The sequence below is a fragment of the Furipterus horrens genome, unplaced genomic scaffold (assembly GCF_987537825.1).
Source record: "Furipterus horrens unplaced genomic scaffold, mFurHor1.1.pri manual_scaffold_11, whole genome shotgun sequence".
Classification (NCBI taxonomy): domain Eukaryota; kingdom Metazoa; phylum Chordata; class Mammalia; order Chiroptera; family Furipteridae; genus Furipterus; species Furipterus horrens.
Window position 1 is genome coordinate 53,728,856 of NW_028327181.1, and position 19,014 is coordinate 53,747,869.

The 19,014-nt window shown below is 38.7% G+C and overlaps 1 protein-coding gene across 1 annotated transcript in view; it reads left to right on the forward strand.

Annotated features, from left to right (window-relative positions):
• MYH10 (myosin heavy chain 10) overlaps positions 1–19,014 on the forward strand; it is a 139,457-nt gene that overhangs the window by 54,507 nt on the left and 65,936 nt on the right. Inside the window, exons 6-7 of the mRNA XM_090291349.1 lie at positions 4,577–4,669; positions 17,257–17,320. Coding sequence (XP_090147475.1) covers positions 4,577–4,669; positions 17,257–17,320 — 157 coding nt within the window. The remainder of the gene's footprint in view (positions 1–4,576; positions 4,670–17,256; positions 17,321–19,014) is intronic.

Below are 19,014 nucleotides of genomic sequence, written 5' to 3' on the forward strand. Positions count from 1 at the left end.
ACTTGCCTATTCTGGATATTTTATATGAATAGAATCATATAATATGTGGTTCCCTGTGATTTTTTTCACTTAGCATAATCTTTTCCGGGTTCATCTGTGTTGTAGCATGTATAAGTATTCCATTTTTTATGGCTGAATAACATTTCATTACATTAAATATGTCACATTTTGTTAATGGACATTTGGATTATTTCCCTTTTTTGTCTATTATGAATAATGCTGCAATGAACATTCGCATGCAAGTTTTTGTATAAACAGATTTTCAGTTCTCTTGGGTGTATACTTAGGAGTGGAACTGGTGGGTCATGGTAACTTTCTGTTTAACATTTTGAGGAATTGCCAAACTTTTTCAAAGTGACTGTACCATTTTACATTTCACCAGCAATTTAGGAGGGTGCCAGTTTCTCTATATTCTCACCAACACTTGTCGTATTTTTATTATAACCATTCTGGCAGTGTGAAGTGATCAGTCTTTTATATACCCCTTTGAAACTTAATCCTCATTATGGAAATATGAACAAATATAAGAGACATTAATTTTTTTTAATTAAGCTCACCATATTTAAGTAACCATTAAATAAACACTTACCTATAAACTTTTGATGTAGTTTTATAATAAAATTAGATCTTACTTGGCTTTTTCCCCCAGCCCACTGAAAGCACAGTTTCTGGGCCCTCCTCCCACGTCGTAGGTCTGCTGCAGACCCTCAGTCACCACAGCGCCCAGAGCCACACCAAAGCCTGGACACATGCAAATTCAGAGAGGATTTGAATACAACTAATTTCTAAAACTTGGCCATTCCCTAAGAATGACCTCTTCTAGCCAGCTCACCTGCCCCGCTGGCAGTTGAGTCATCCAGATCTAGGCAGCAGCTTCAGGGTGACATTGTATCTACTGGTCTAAACTGCCTTGAACTAAGACAAAAATGTGATAGCTGGCAGGTCCAGAAATTAGAGCCTGCCAGTTGAGATTAGAGTCTATTTCTCAACACCTTGACTAGCTGCTGCCACCCAGTTTCATCCTTCCTTGTGGTCAGTGGGACACCTGCGTCTTTGCCCTGTCAGGCCTGCAGGTACGGAATGATCTCAGCCTCAGTCCCCTTGATAGCTGAACTGAAATTTCGCAAGAGGAATGTATTTTTTACCAATTTTAAAATCATCTTCTATCTATTACATAGCAAGTGTATATTATACTCTATATAATAAACATAGGGTTTTCATTATGATTAGTAAACCTTGAATACGTCATATAATTATAAATACTTAGAATTTTAAAAATAATTTCAAACTAATACTGCTTTTTTTCTACATTCCCAAATGACATTTCTTGTTATGTTGAATAGAAATCAGGGACACTGCCCATCCAGTTCTTGTGGAAAGGTTAACACTTAGTCACTGCCCCCTGACGGTTTATAAGTGGCTTCGTAATTTGGTGGAGAGATCTTGGCACTGTTTAAATATGAAATTGCTCAATAAGAAATTATTAAATTTAGTGGTAATTTCTTACTTTAAGACCATTTTTGTATGTTTTATGATATTAACTTTGTGTCAAGCTTTTTTTGTGATTCATTTATAAGTTTTTAAGATCTTTGGTCTCACTGATGCCACAAATCCATTAGTACAGAGGTAATACCACAACACTGTTAATGTCGTGGCCCAACAGCAGGGACATGGAAGTGCCCATGTCTACAGTTACTACGCTGACTGTGAGGACTCTTAACCCAAATCTCATTACTACCTTTTAGCTCCCCACTATCCCTTCCCCAAATACTATCTGAATGTCTTAGGTTCCCAGGTCATACATTCACTCAGCAAATATTCCTGGCGCGCCATTGTGACTCGTTACTGACTGAGCTAGATACAAGGTATATAGCCAGTTACTATACGCCGGCAATTTTCAACTGGTGTGCTGCAAGAATTTTTAAAACGTGCAGTACCTGACTTTAGTCAAGGGCACTGACCTCTTTTCCCTGAGATTGTCAAGGTAAAAAAAAAAAAAAAAGACAACAGCCAACACAACAGTAGCCGTCCAGTGTGAATGAATCAAAATTATACCTATTTTTTGTCAGATCAGCAAAAAATATTTTTTTTTAGTGTGTGCAGAATTTTAGTAATTAGTTTACATGTGCCATGAGATGAAAAATGTTGAAAATCACTTTTTTAAAAAATGTATTTTATTGATTATGTTGTTACAGTAGTTCCAAGCCAACAAGAGAAAGAACGGAACCAGTAGATTTCTCTCTCTCTCTCTCTCTCTCTCACACACACACACACACAAGGAAAAGAATCGATAAACTTGATCCAAAGTACTCTTATAGCCATGTCTAGGAAATATTAAAATGAGATATGCAATACTTGTTTTACCTCTAAAGTTAGGAAAATTTAAATCCTTTATTATTTAAATTATGGTTTTATTTGGCAGGATAGTGTGTAATTTTGAGGACTCTGTATTCTAATTCTTCGATCTAACAGTAGATGTTTAGTGTCGTAAAGGGTGTTTTCTGGCGGTTGCTACACCCTGATTATATCTTCCGAGTGAGGTAACAGTTGTTGCAGAGCCCGTAGGGAGGGCTTCCGCAGGGGACGGCACTCCCATAGAATGAGAGCTAACATGTTTAGTGATAACTCTCAGTCATTAACATTGGTTCAGGATCCCATGTTTAAGAAATTTTTATATAATATTTAGAAAAATTTACATCAGAAATAATCTAGTGTTTTGAAGGTAATAAACTAGAAGATTCACGGTACAGGGAGTATAATGCCAAGAAAGTGACTCAGTACTTGGTAGTGTGAAGTCCGTGTAGCTTGGGACTCATAAAAGGACTGGTTCCTGATGGTCTCAATAGAACACAATCGTAGGCTGTCATTAAGACCTGTGAAAGTCTGGGCAATCCAGATAAGTGTTACCGAGTAGACATATAGGGAACATCTCACTGGGTCACATGCCTCAGGAAGACTTCCTCGCCCTTTCAGCTGAGTACAGGAGTCCAAACTAGGAACAGATGCCAAGACTGTATATATGCCATATAGTTGTTCTGTTTTTGCATTTGATTATAGTATTGGGTTGGCCCAAAAATTTGTTTGGTTTTTCCCATAAGATGGCTCTAGTAGCACTTAGTTGCCTTTAACTTCATTTGAAACAATTTTATTAGATTGTATTGTGACAGCTGTCATATCAGCGTGCACTTAAAAATATATATCATAATTGGGGACTTTTTCTGTAGACATTTTAATATTGAAGATGGAAGAAAATATGCAACATTTTCAGCATATTATGCTTTGTTATAATATTTCAAGAAAGGTAAAAACACAACTGAAATGCGAAAGAATTTGTCCAGTGTATGGAGAAGGTGCTGTGACTGATCGAACATGTCAGAAGTGGTTTGCGAAGTTTCGTGCTGGAGATTTCTCATTGGATGATGCTCCACAGTTGGGTAGACCAATTGGAGTTCATAGATAGCAAATTGAGGCATTAACTGAGAACAATTAACGTTCTACCACACAGTAAGTAGATAGCTGACATACTCAAAATGTCCAAATCAATAGTTATTGGTGAAAATGAAAAATGCCTCTCTTATTTTATGAAAAAAAGTAAACAGACTCTTTGGCCAACCCAATATAATTAGCTACATAGCAACTGGCTATTAATTTAAAAATCTTGTGTGAGGTTCTTTATATTCTTTTTTCCTTAAAGACTCACATTTGCTAGTGGTTTTTGTCCCTTTCTTTTGTTAGGTCTAGAATACTGTGGGTGTTTTAAAACATAGTGGTAGGGTTTGTGTTTGGAAAAAGCAAGTTTATTGAAATCATACAATATAATTCCGAAATTACATTCCAGGAACACAGCGTCACTTTCTAGTGCTCTTATGGTCAGAAATGACATTGTGCTTTCCCATACAGCTTTCTGTTGTGTTTCATGATTAAAGTAGATATTAATATACTCACATCTTTTTATAAAATCTGTTTTATAGCCTAATTTGTACATATAAGATACTGAGTAAAACATACATGTATCAAATACTCTATACTTCGGCTTTTAAATTTGAGCAAGAAGTCAGTAGTATCCCCATCTTTGTTATCTCTGGTCGTGGAGATAGATGAGGACATTGCCCGGTCTACATTATTAATTATTATGTGAAACACTTGGAAAAATGGCAAGCTCTATGCCAGTAATTATAACATGTAAGTATTAATATGTTCTTAATGGAAGTGTCATGTTAAATTTTATTTCATGAGAACCAGTTTCTTTGTTTTATCTTCCAAATCCTCTGCCTAATTTATGTGCCATCCTTAAATTTATCTTCTCTGATCAATGTGACATTTTATTCTTCTTGTGATCACTTTATAAATGTTAATTTTTTTCCCTCAGCAGAGCCTCTTATGACCAAGAATAAGAAGCTAACAAAGGTTGCTGAATGGCAAACTAAGTGAAAGAAGTGAGGGAAAGAAACAGTTTTTGTTTTGTTTTGTTTTGTTTTCTCCCCTGAGGACTGGAATAAAGACACTGGATTAACATACATCTGCTTTTATTTGTGTGTGTTTGTATGTGTATGTGTGTATGTGTAATGTCTTTTAGGGAGAACTTGAACGGCAGCTTTTGCAAGCCAATCCAATTCTGGAATCATTTGGAAATGCGAAGACTGTGAAAAATGACAACTCATCTCGTTTTGTAAGTTGAATAGTATCAGAAATTTTTAATTTCTCAGATTTCTAGTTAAATGTCTACTAACAGTACTTTGTAGATTTTCCGATGAGGCTAATTAATATAGTATGGAACAGTACTATCTAATAGAAACATAATGCAGTCACCGGTAATTTAAAATTTTCTAATAGGCACATTTTAAAAAGCAATAAAATGGGAAAAAATGTGAAAGTAATTGTAATCACATTTATTCTATGTAAATATGTAATTATATATTATTGTATGGATATATAATTATATAATGCCTCTGAACTTAATTTTTTCTCTTTGAATGGAGATGATATATAATACCTGTTAGGGGGTTGGTGTGGAGATTTAAAGATACGTGTTTGCTACTGAACACAGCACTGGACATAATAAATGCTCAACAAATAAGGTTGGTATTCACTGTAGTAAATAGTCCTTTTTTATACCTTACTGTTTCTGTGATATATGGACTTCAGAATAATTTGTCATTACTATTACTTTTCTTTAAAAATTCTTCTGCCCCTGGCAGGTGGCTCAGTTGCTTGGAGCATCATCCCATACACCAAAAGGTTGTGGGTTCGATTCCCGGTCAGGGTACATACCTAGGTTGTGGGTTTAGTCCCCAGTCAGGACGTATATAGGAAGTAACCGATTGATGTTTCTGTCTTACATCAATGTTTCTCTCTCTCTCTCTCCCCGCCCTCCTCCTTCTTCTCTCTCCTCTTCCTCCCCCTCCCTCCCTCCCTCTCTCCTTCAAATCGATAAAAACATATCCTGGGGTAAGGATTTTTAAAAAATTCTGTTCAGCTATCTTAATTCATTTAAAGCTTTACTTGCTCCTTCAGTTTGATCAACTGTAACAGTTTGGCTGAGAATATTATCCTACGTGATAGCCAGATTGGTATTAGTATGAGAATACCATCCTCCCCATTCCACCTGCCCAGAGTCAATACTTTAATGGCAAATCATCTCTCAACCCATATTCAACAAAATGGGCATTCCTTCAGTAAACCTTTCACCCTAGATTACAGTCATCAAGATTCAATGACCATTTCTATGGTCATTGGAGAGGGTCTTCAATTGCTTGAGTTAATTCTGTTTTTTCTCTCTCTTCTCTTATTAGAAGTATTGGCAAAACTTATTGGGGAATCTAAAATCATTGTCATATACGTTTTTATTCTGGGAATATAAAGTCATGGTCTGCATGTTAATTTTCTGATGACATGTCTCTTTGCTTAGTGGAAGTGACCAGATTCGAGATCACAGAAGGCCTGGTCAATGGAAGGGTAGCCAGTTGCTAGGGTGGCCATAATAGGGCACCCCAGACTGGGGGGCTTATACCACAGAACTTAATTTTCTCACAGTTGGAGTCTAAAAGTCTCAGATTAAGGTGTTGGCAGAGTTGGTTTCTTCTGAGACCTTTCTCCTTGGCTTATAGATAACCATCTTCTCCCTGTGTCTTCAGGTGGCCTTCCCTCTGTATATGCTTATGGCCTATTCTTCTCTTATAAGGACATCCATCATTTTTTATAGGATTAGGAACCTCCATAGTGACGTCATTTTAACTTAATTACCTCTGTAAAGACCTGATCTCCAAATGCCATCATGTTCTGAGGTACTTGAATATACAAATTGGGGACGGAGACAGGATTTCACCCGTAACACCATCAGAGATAGTTTAAGTACAGGAGACTTCCCACATTGTGTAAGAAATAGGGATCTATTTGCTTGGAATATTGTTTATTCCTAGTAAGACAAAATTTGAAGATTCACTGAATCCATATTCACTTAGTAACTTTTTTTTTTCAAATGTACAAAGTAGGGTAACAAATGTGCCTGTGGCAATAGGAAGCCTGGCTGTGACTTTTGGATTTACAAAACATCTGGGGAAACTGAACTTCGTTTACAGAGTTCTGTCTTTCCATGGGCCATCACCATCGAGCCTGAGCCACAGCTAATCTTAAATTCTTCCCACTGAAAGCCCTGTGTTTAGTGGCTGTATCATGGGACAGAGACACAGTGAGCTACCAGCTTAGGTATGTGAATCTCCATGAAGATTTTCAAGGACTTCTTAGTGGAAAATATTTTATTTTACCACATAAGTCAAGTGACCAGTCCATTGATTTTCTCCCCTTAAGCAGCACTTTAAATTCAGGAGAAACAAATTTGAGCCCTTTCATCTCAGTTATGCATAGAAAAGATAAATTGCTACTTATCAGTCATTTGTGTCTTTGATAAAGAATGTAGTGATTCCATTACTAAGTGGTATACTTGCCAGGGCTTTTGTGTTTGAGACAGACAGAAGTACAGTTCTGTATTACTGAAAACCTAGTGACTTGGACATTTGTTATTTCAGAGTTTCTGTGGTGGGTGGTTCTGGCTCAGGATCTCTCAGGAGGTTGTCGTGAAGATGTTGTTGGCTAGAGCTGCAGTCATCTGAAGACTGATGAGGCTGGAGGATCTTCTTCCAAGCTCACTGAGGTAGCTTTTGGCAGGAAGCCTCAGTTCCTCAGGGTGGCTGCGTGGAGGCCTTTGTACCTCGCCTCGAAGGCCTCTCCGTAGAGTTGCGTGCTCCTGACATGGCAGCTGGCGTCCCCCGGAGCAAATGCTCCAAGAGAGCAAGAGAGAAGCCATGCAGTGTTTTTTTATGACCCCACCTTGGAAGTCATATACCATCCCTTTGAGGTATCTACTGGTCACACAGATCAGTCCTGATACAGCGTGGGAGGGAACTACATAATGACATGAATATCAAGGTTGGGATTATTGAACTCATCTTGGAAATTGGCTACCACAAATCATTAGTGAGATTTCCATATGACATATGTGAGTTATAATCTAATCTGCATTATTTTAGATCAGTACTTCTCATTTGGGGACACACACACACACACACACAGGGGACATTTCGTTGTGTCTGGAGACCGTTTTGGCTGTTCAGCTTGGGCAGTGGGTAGTGGTGTGCATCTGGTATCTGGGGGGGCACGGCCAGGGGAATTAACTTCCGAAATTTATTTGCAAAATAATAACTGCACCTGAGTCTACTTAATGCTCTTTATTTACACATCCTAGTTCAGTGATTAACAATTCTGGTAGGAACTTGTAAGTTCTACTGGTAGAAAGAATTCCTTAGATTGTTTTCTAGCAAGAATCCCCCATGCAATCTAAATTTTCAGCAAAGCCTGTTTCAGTTGGTGTTCTGCCTACCACAGTGCTTGTGCTGCTGTATAATCTCTTAAGTATGCTCAGTCTAATATATTAAAAGCTAATCATTTTAGGAAAGAAATATTTTTGATTAAGACAATGTTCTTAGATGTAGCTAGTCATTCAACGAAGAAACAAAGATATCTTTAAATTGTTGACTTTGGGCTTTAATTTTTAGAAAGTCAACTTTATATTAACAGATATAATGTCTTTTAAAGAAAAGGTCTAGTAGCTGGCTGCTACTGTCTTAAGGCATTGACTACACACGACTACAACAAATAGTTGATTTTAGTGGTTCCATTAAAATATAGTGAAGTAATTCGTTCCGTTGATTGGCTGATGTTCGGGTAAAACTTCCTTCTAGCAGTTGTCTGTGGGTGTTACCAACACTTTGGTTCTCAGGGGTTTAGAGAGTAGCTAGCATTAGCTCATGTTTAATTAAATTTTATATAATTTATATATATTTTTGTTGTGCAGTTCAGTTACTTATTAAGCACCTATCCTTTGCCAGGCACTGTGCTGCTTACTTAATATCTCCATCTGGATGTCTAATAGACTTCTCACATTTAACATATTCCAGATGGAATTTTATCTTTTCTATTCAAAATTTTTTCTTAAGCCTTATGTCAATATATGGTCCCATCAAATCACCCAGTTGCTTAGGCGTAGAATAAAATAAAAACAACAACAAAAACCTAGAAAAATAAAATACCTAAAAGCCACCCTTGGCCCGGCCTTTTTCCCGCGGCTCATGTCCAGGCCAGGAGGAGACCCTGTTGGTTACCCTTCTGGCATGTGTTTCAGATCTCTCCACACTTCTCCTTCTCCCTCCCTAAGCCCCTGGTTAGTCTAAAACCCTGAGGAATTTCCTCTGCTCTCTATCACAACGTCTTATTGACCTCCCTCATAGCACTTAATCACAATCTACAGTTAATCTCTCTGCTTCTTTATGGCTCTCCTGCTGGAATGTAAGATCCCTGACAGTAGGGACCTCATCTACCTTGTTTCTATCTGTGCCTCTCACATGTAAGTATGTAGGTGTGAGATCCCTTTAGTTGAAAGGTGGTTACCTACTAAGTGGGAATATATCAGGGGACAAAGCCAGTCTCTAATCTCATAAAGCTCACCTTCGTTTGGGTTTTAACTTGAATATACTTTCAACAACATGCCATAATGTCCACTTGAGCTCAGGGAGCATGTTGTGTGTGCTAGACCCTCTGAGAGTCTGCATGCCCCAGGTTTTGAAGGATTGGCAGAAGATGTGTGGGAGATATGGCTCCGTGGACAGGACAGGCCTTGGGCTGGGATTGGTCTTATACCTCATACTGGAAAAGTAATGTGATATCCAAAAAGTGAGTTGGGTGTACAGTGGAATTTCGTGTAGTCAGTATTTACAAACCACATGCTTGCAGTGAAAAATATTTGAAACTGTAAACTCTGTAAGCTTTAGTATCCATTCGTTTCCATTTCTTTGATCTGAAATAGACAAGTAATTTCCTGAAGAATATCTTTCTTTCAAAGATGCTAACATATGGTTTGTGTTAAGGGGGATTCTTTAGGAGAGCATTACCCTTATGAAAATAATCGTTCACAGTTATCCAGTTTTCGGTTTATGGAGAAGTGAAATGCACTCCAGATGGATGGCATCTTATGTAAAATGAATCTCTTGTAATGAAACTTTAAAAACAGGGATTTCAATTTCAAAATGATTATATCAGCAGATACAGATTCCCACAGAGAGTTTTAGTAGAAATCACTTTCTGTGTTTGTGCGAATCTTTTTTTTTCCCCCTCAAACTTATTTAAGCCACTTTGGCTATTCCCAAGTATACCTTTTGGTAATTAGCCTCCAATAGTTAGAGCAAGACCAAGGCCGTAAGAGTATTCTCTACTACCTGACTACCGGACTACAATGAAAGCAAGTCAAAATTCTGCACCCTCATGTGTATATTCTTAGCAAGCAGACTTTAAAAACCAGTTTTATAAGTAAATTGGATGCAGTCCCTGCTCCGTCTGTCTTTAGTGATCTCACCTACCTTTCCCTGAAGATTTACTGAAGCAAATGGGACAGTGTCAGAGATAAATGTGGTCTGTACCAGGCAACCAGCATCTTGCAAATCAGTGGCTGCACATAGCCATTTTTTTCTTAAATTTTATTTTATTGATTATGCTATTATAGTTTTCCCAATTTCCCTCCCTATGCCCCCTTCCACCCAGTACACCCCACTCCCTCAGGCCATCCTCTCACCATTGTCCATGTCCATGGGTCATGTGTGTAAGTTCTTTGGCTACTCCATACCCTATACTGTACTTTACATCCCCATGGCTATTCTGTAACTACCTGTTTGTATTTTTTAATCCCCTCACCTCTTCACCCATCCCCCACACCCCCCTCCCATCCGGCAACCATCAAAATGCCCTTCATATCCATGATTCTGTCTCTGTTCTTATTTGTTTAGTTTGTTTTTTAGATTCAACTATTGATAGATATGTATTTATTGCCATTTTATTGTTATAGTTTCGCTCTTTTTCTTAAATAAGTCCCTTTAACATTTCATATAATGGTCCAGTGATGATGAACTCCTTTAGTTTTTTCTTGTCTGGAAAGCTCTTTATCTGCCCTTCGATTGTAAATGACAGCTTTGCTGGGTAGAGCAATCTTGGCTATAGGTCCCTGCTTTTCATGACTTTGAATATTTCTTATCAATCCCTTCTAGCTTGCAAGGTTTCTTTTCAGAAATCAGGAGACAGTCCTATAGGTAACTAGCTGCTTTTTTCTTGCTGCTTTTAAGATTCTTTCTTTATCTTTAACCTTTGATATTTTAATCATGATGTGTCCTGGAGTGGGCTTCTTTGCATCCATCTGGTTTGGGACTCTCTGTGTTTCTTGGACTTGCATGTTTTCTTTCATTATTTTTTCAAATAGATTTTCAGTTTCTTGCTGTTTCTCTCCTCCTTCTGCACCCCTGTGATGCAAATGTCGGACCACTTGAAGTGGTCCCAGAGGCCGCTACACTGTCCTCGTTTGTTTTGGATCTTTTTTCTTTTTGTTCTGATTGGTTGTCTTTTGCTTCCTTATGTTCCAAGTCATTGATTTGGTTCTCTGCTTCATTCACTTTGCTGCTGTTTCCCTATAATTGTTCTTTATTTCAGTTAGTGTATCCTTCATTTCTGACTGGATCTGTTCTTATGCTGCTGAGGTCCTCACTAAGTTCCTTGAGCATCCTTAGAACCAGGGTTTTGAACTCTCCATCTGATAGATTGCTTATCTCCATTTTGTTTAGCTCTTTTTCTGGAATTTTGTTTGGTTATTTCATTTAGACCATGTTTCTTTGTCTCCTTGTTTTGGCAGCCTCCCTATGTTTGTTTCTGTGTATTAGGTAAAGCTGCTATGACTCCCTGTCTTGGTAGTGTGGCCTAATGTAGTAGGTGTCCTGTAGGATCCAGTGACACAACCTCCCCTGTCACCCAAGCTGGGGACTCAAGGTGCACACTTCGTATGGGCTGAGTACAGCCTTCTCTTATAGTTGATCCTTGGTTGATGTTGGCATATCAATGGGAGAGATTTACCCCAGCCAATCAGCTGCAAGGACTGGCCATGACCACTAACCACCAACCTCCGCCCTCCATGAGAATCAGCTGTGCAGGGGCAGGGTGGTGGTGCTGCAATGTGGTCTGTAGCTGCCCACTGGGTGTGCAGGCCCTCAGCTTTCCCGGGTGGTATAGGCCAAGGTCAGCCTCCACCTGTGTTCTGTTCAGGGCCACCCTGCCTGGACTAAAAAGCAACTGAAATGTTTGCTGCTTGTGCTTGGCTTGGAGATTCTCAAACAAAGCCAAGCTATGAATCTAGACTGGCTGATGCTAGTACCAGGACTATGGCCAATTAGCAAGAGGTACAGGGGCTAGGGGCTCACTGAGGCCAGCTGTTGCTTCTTTGATAGATTTAGGAGGTTGTGAAGCAGGAGCCAAGACCAGCCATTCAGCACATAGCCATTTTAGAATGGAGTCCTAGACAGCCTTCCCAACACTACTGACTCTGGGCTTTCTCAAATCTTAAGTACTTGCTCCCACCAGAGTGGGGGTGTCTGTGTATTTCTAATCAGTCCATGTCTCTTTCTTTTTTTGTAAGTATATTTTATTGATTATGTTGTTAAAAGTAGCCCCAATGTTTTTTCCCCTTTGCTCCCCTCTGCCCAGCACCCGCCTTCCCTCCAGCAATCCCACCCCCCTTAGTTCATGTCCATGGGTCGTGCATATAAGTTCTTTGGCTTCACCCTTTTCTATATTATTCTTAACTTCCCCCTGTCTATTTTGTACCAATCGATTATGCTTCTTAATCCCTGCACTATTTCCCCATTCCTCCCCTTTCCCCCTCCCAGCTGATAACCCTCCAAATGATCCCCATACCTATGATTCTGTTCCTGTTCTGGTTTGCTTAGTTGGATTTTGTTTTTACTTGTTAGATTCAATTGTTCATAGGTGTGAGTTTGTTGTCATTTTAATGTTCATAATTTTGATCTTCTTTTTCTTAAGTAAGTCCGTAGACATTTCATATAATAATAGCTTGGTGATGATGAACTCCTTTAGCTTTACCTTGTCTGGGAAGTACTTCATCTGCCCTTCCATTCTAAATGATAGCTTTGCTGGATAGAGTAATCCTGGTTGTAGGTCCTTGCTTTTCATCACATTAAATACTTCTTGCCAGTCCCTTCTTGCCTACAGTTCCTTTTGAGAAATCAGATGATAGTCTTATAGGCACCCCTTTGCAGGTAACTCTGCTTTTCTCTTGCTGCTTTTAAGATTCTCTCTTTATCTTGAACCTTTGGCATTTTAATTCTGATGTGTCTTGGTGTGGTCCTTTTTGGGTCTAGCTTGTTTGGGGCTCTCTATGCTTCCTGGACTGGTATGTGTTATTTCCTTTATCAAATTTGGGAAGTTGTCCTTCTTTATTTTCTCACAGAAGCTTTTGCTCTTCCTGTTATCCTTCTGGCACCCCTATGGTTCAGATGTTGTCCCAGAGGTTCCTAAGTCTTTTCTCATTCTTTTCAATTCTTGTTTCCTCATTCTGTACTGGTTGGCTGGTTTTTTCTTCCTTACGTTCCAAATCATTTATTTGAACCCCTTGTTTCCTTCCCTTCACCATTGATTTTGTGTGGATTTTTCTTTGTTTTATTTAGCACAGCCTTCACTTCTTCTCTTATACGTTTGCCTTACTTAAGCATATCTCTAAAGCCTGTGAGCATCTTTATCATCAGTGTTTTAAATATCTCTCCTCATCTTGACAGGCTCCTGTGTTTGTTTGCCTCTGTGGTAGAGCTGTCGCACCTGTTACATTGTAAGGGGTGGAGCCTTAGGTATTCGTCAATACAGGCGACCTATTTCACCACGTTGTGGTGCTGTATGTGGGGGAGGGGTCTGAGAGGGAACAATGCCACTTGCTCAGCACTTGCCCCTTTTCCAGGATCTTCTCCCGCTTCCCATAAGGGACTGGCGCCTCTCTAGCTGGTGCCCTACCCGTTGTTCCCAGAGTGGGTGGGTCCTTTAAACAAGCAGACTCTGCTGAGAGACGCAGTTTCCTCCTCCTCCCCAACCCCCACTGATCTGCACAGTCAGAAGCAATGAGGCTTGATTTTCCATGGCGCTGGGACCGTGAGCTGTGCGGTCTGGTCAGGAGCTGGGAATACTCCCCAGGAGGCTCTCCCCTCTTTTTAAAATGTGTGACTGCGCTTTCCACTGGCCTGCCGCTGCCGGTACCACTGCCGCCACACTGCGTCCTCTCCGCCCCGGCTCTGCCCCTCCTACCTGTCTGGATGAGTATTTCTTCTTTATATTTTTATTTATTGTACTTCCACGTAGCTCGATTTTCTGGAACTTCTGGTTGTCTCTAGTTTTGAGGTAGTTGTATTCTTTCTTAGTTGTGAGGGAGACGCAGCATGTTTGTCGAGGCCTCCATCTTGGCCAGAAGTCTTAACTGAAGTTTTTAATTTCTGTTTTACTTACAGGAGAGTATTCTAGTTGTCTTGACTGCCCAGAGCCCCTGCAGGAAGTGTGTGTTCTCAGTGGTTCTTGGATTGGCATTCAGCATGTGTATGGCATCAAATGCATACTCTGTAATTCATACGTGATGTACTTGTCAAGTTTTTGGGTTTTTTTTTTAAATTCTGGTTGAATATTCTGAGTACCATAATCTGACATGTGGAAATCAAATACCGAGTGGACATTTTTACCACCAGTTTGTTCATATGTTTAAAAGATTAGAGAGGACCCACTTGAAAGTAAAACTCTGTTTTCCACTTTAGATTTGTATTTTAATTAAAATGTTAATTTTGAAAGTATTTATTGCTGTGAGGAAAAGACTTTTTAACTTACAGATTTTATTTTGTCCCCTTCCCTGCCCTCAAGAACGAAGTGATTTGATATTCCATAGCCTGCCTCTTACCTAATTTGTCAAGAGAGTCCATATTAAGGGGAATATATGAATGGTGGACTGTTTGGGGATGTTCAGTAAAGTATTTCTTTTTAGTTCTGAAATTTCACTTTGTCATGCTGTCAAAGGGCTTGGATGGATCTTGTAATGTAACTGAATGTGAAAGTCACTTAACATAGAGAGTTGAGGGTTTTCAACTTTGTAAGGTTTTTGTTTTGTTAAAATGCTTTCAAAATAGAATCAATTATAGAAGCTTCGCCTTATAACCAAGATTTATTAGTTTCTAAATATGTTGTTTTGAGAGATCCTAGTTTCTTTTGGGTATGTATAGAAGAAGCAGGGTGGGGAGGGGAGCACTGGAGGGATACCCTAATCTACTCTGCCTCCTCCCCACACAGCAAGCATCTACCATCCATTTCTGTCCCCAGTCTATCCCTTTATTTCATTACTCTTTGCCTAACCAGTTTCGTTTAGCCGAAAGCTATCTTTCTGCGCTCGCTATAATGGCTAGAGCAACGGTATACACCAGTTATGAGAAGGAAAGGGAGCTGATTTGATTAGGGAACTGACTTTGTTTATCCAAGTTATAGACCACATATATATTACTTTGAGATATTTCTTTTTAGGTTACCTGTTCAAAAACCCAAACATCTTTGTTTCTTATATTTCTTTTTTAACTTTCTTTCCTATTTTATAATTTCCCAAGAAATAAGGAAAATAATGAATTCACTAAATATAAAATGGGTAATGTTCAGTTTTACATTTTAACTTTATTAGGGTTCATAGTTACCAATATAATAACTTTGCATTATTTCCTAAGATTATCTTGTTTAATGAATTTGAACTTCTAATTTGAGTGGTCTGGAAAAATGAATAGAAGTGGTATAAGAAATAGAAAGCTCAAACAACATGTTGATATATACATAATAAAGAAGTTAAACCAACATGTTGAAATCTAAAAGTTTGATTCTCTATGTAGCGAATTCCTTAACTATTTTCTTTAGTGAGAATTATGTGGTACCATATGATTTTGATTAACCTTTCTGCAGTGTTAAAATGAGAAGTTTGAGAAAGTATTTACTTGAACAGTTATGTTGGCAATGTATTCCTTGCAATTTTGAAGTAATAACATTGTCTTTTGACTACTGTCTCTTAAAATAGCAATTTTTTATTAACTAGATGAGGTAATAGTGTATAGATAATACAGCTGTTTAGAATTTGTGAAGAATTTTAATCCTCAGTATAACATCAGGACCTGATTTTAGTTTCTAAGTTTCTTTTTTGAGGAGTTCCATGTATTTATAAGGACTAACAATTTTTTAACTATTCTTTCTTAGAGTCTTCTGAAGAACAAAGACAAAATTTGCTTTTGGCAGGGGTGGCTTAAGCAACAAAATTTAGATATCTAAGGTAGTTTCAACTTTTTCTCACAGTCCTGGAGGCTAGGAGTCTGAGATCAAGGCTCCAGCAGGGCTGGCTTCTGTGAGGTCTGTTCACTTACCTGGCACCTTTGACAAAGATGAATGGACTGGACATGCAAGTCCAATGCCACACTGCCGTGATATATTTATAGCTTTTTGAATTTGAGTAGTTTGAGTCCATGAGCTCTGGTTCTTGTTGTCTTTATCAAAATTGTTGTGACTATTCTAGGTGCTTTCCATTTTCCTATAAATTTTATAATCAGTTCATTTCCTTAAAGAAAAGCCTTCCAATCCCTTGACTATTTGTGTGACGAATAATATTAGTATGTTTACTAGTATCAGTCCTTAGCTGTCATGGAATAAGCCATTCTTGATCATTGTTATATTTCTTTGTTTTGCAAAGTGTTTAATTTGGTCTTTTATTTCTATATTTTTAAGTAAGATAATCAGTTTTATTTTGCTTGCTTTCCTTTTTTAGTGGTATCTTTATCTATTTGGGTGGGTATTTGGTGTTATGATAATTTTACAAAACAAATTATGAGCCCTGACTGCTGTGGCTCAGTGGATTGAGCATCAGCCTGCAAGCCAAGTGTTGCTGGTTCGATTCCCAGTCAGGGCACATGACTAGGTTGCACGTCAGGTCCCCAGTTGGGGGCACGAGTGAGAGGCAACCACACAGTAATGTTTCTCTCCCTCTCTTTCTCCTTTCCCCTCTCTCTAAAAATAAAATAAATAAACAAGTTAAATTTAAAAATTTTTAAAAACAAAAACAAATTATGAAACAATCACTGTTTTCTGTTTCCCTAAAACAGTTATGTAGTAAAGCAGTTAAATATTCCTTAGGGATTTGCCAAACTGTTTCATTACTTTTTATGATTATAGTCTGTTCGAGTTTTGTCTTTTTTTTTTTTTTTCCTTGAATGGATTTCTACTTCCCTTTGAAATTGCATTATCCAGTTTTTCAAATCTATTATTATAGGGCTGAATATAGTGTTCCTTTTACACTACTAAAATCTCCCGGTCCTGGCCAGGTGGCTCAGTTGGAGCATCATTCCATACACCAAAAGGTTACAGATTCAACCTCTGATCACGGCACGTACCTAGGTTGCGGGTTTGATCCTGAGTCGGGGTGCCTATGGAAGGCAACCAACCAGTTGATGTTTCTCTCTCCTCTCCCCACCCCCTCCACCTCTAAAATTAATAAATGTATCCTCGGGTATGGATTGTTTTTTAAGTTTTTAAATCTCAAATCTCAGATTATTTAGGAGGGCTTTTTAAAAGTTCTAAATTATTAGGTTTTCATTTTTATTATGTTAAAACCAGGAAGATTGCCTATCCTATTGCTACTATTTTGAAGTTTTTTGAGGCTTTTTTTTTTCCTTTCCTTTTTTTTCATTTGAGGCAATAGTTAAGGTCCATTTTTGTAACCAACTCATGGATACTTGGCAGGGCACATTGGCTTATTGTTTTATGATAGTATTCCGATCCTCTGTGTCCTTATTTATTTTCAGTTTCCTCTTTGTAATTTATTTTCAGGGCAAGTTTATTCGGATCAACTTTGATGTAACTGGCTATATTGTTGGGGCCAACATTGAAACATGTATCCTTTTTCAGAATAGTATAATCCAAAATAAAGAATCATTTATATAAATGACCAATGGACATGGATAATGGGGTGGGAATTGACTGTGGGAGAAGGGATGGGCAGGGTTGGGGAGCAATGGGGGAAAATGTGGGACAACTGTAATAGAAAAATAATAATTTTTTTTTTTAAAAAAGAATCATTTAGTCTTCCCACAGCCTCAAAGCAACCCTTTGTGATATCACTCCCATGAGCAAGATGGTAAAACTTAAGCCCAGAGGGCTTGTGGCTTGATCAAATACTTTGAACTACTGAACATTAACTCCAAAGTGGTGTTTTGTTGTTGTTTTTTGTTTATAACCCCAAGTCATAACCTAATCACATGGTTGGGGAGGTGGAGAGTCCCCCTGAGTGAGGACTTCCCGAATATCATCAACCTGGGAAACGTTAGCGTGGTATAAGGCCCTCTAGCTGAATATCGTTACATGGAACTACTCCTCAGTTATTGTTGTGTTCACTTATTTTTTACCACCTGCTTCTGATATTCGCAGGGTGGGCATGTACCCATTGAAACAAGCCTTGTACAGTAAAAGTACAGAGCTAAAGTAATTTCAGTTAGTGTTAAGCAGAATAAAACTAGAGGGGGGAAAATGTCAAATACCTAGGCTAGTCCTAAGAAATGATAGGTCTACAGAGAATTAATTTGAGTGAAGAGATAATAAAGTAGAAATGATTCTGAATTGGTAGTATGCCAGTTAGGAAGGCTGCAGATGACAAATTCTCTGATATTTGTCAGAGTGATCTCCAGTGTAGAAATACATTGTTTCTATCCCTCCGTTAAAGGGCAGATCAAAATTTTCTTGTGAATTCAGAACTGTATATCATGTTTCTAAATACACTCAACCAGAAAACACAAGAAACACTTGAAAATGACAGGGGAATGGAGCTAGAGTTTCTTCTTATTGGTTTGCTATGTCATCAGTCATCTGAATGTGTTTTTTTACCAAATGTGGTATAGAGCAATTTAAAATTTAGACCTTGTGGCACATACAGAATTAAGTCAGTTGGTGGCCCCAGGACGGTTGATTTCAAGAGTGGCTCTCGTCTTCCCAAGCAGTGAAACTGAGGGTCTGTGAGAGCCAGAGACACACCAGGAACCGCAAGGCAGGGTGGACAAAAAACCCAAACAGGTCTCAGACATGTGCTTGGAATACACAAGCAGGCGTACAGTACGTGAGTGAAGGCGCTGACTGGGGGCTGGGTTGCTTGCACCACGGGAAGCCCGGGCCGAGTAGGTAGCTGCAGGCTCTAAGTACTGGCCGTAGTGGGTCTAGAGTGTGAAGGCAAAGCCAGTAAGTAGTTCATCCAGTCATAGATACCTCCAGGCATCATTTAGAAAATGAAAACGAGGGAATGGGTGTTAAGGGGCTGGCCCCACTTCTGCGAAGCTTTCAGTAAAGGGGGGTTCTCGTGGGTAGCATAGTGGCTAAGCACGTACATTTTGGAATTCAACCAAGTTTTGATTTCTAGCTCTACCACTTATTAGCTTTGTTATTTTAAGTAATTTCTTGTGATAATTCTGATATTATAAGGCTTTTCCTGCCTTAAACAACTCGACATCATTTTTAATAGATTCGTACAGTTCCCTGTATGGTTCTGTGTTCTCTGACTATAATCAGGATCAGGAGGAGGGTGGGGCGGAGGGAAGCACT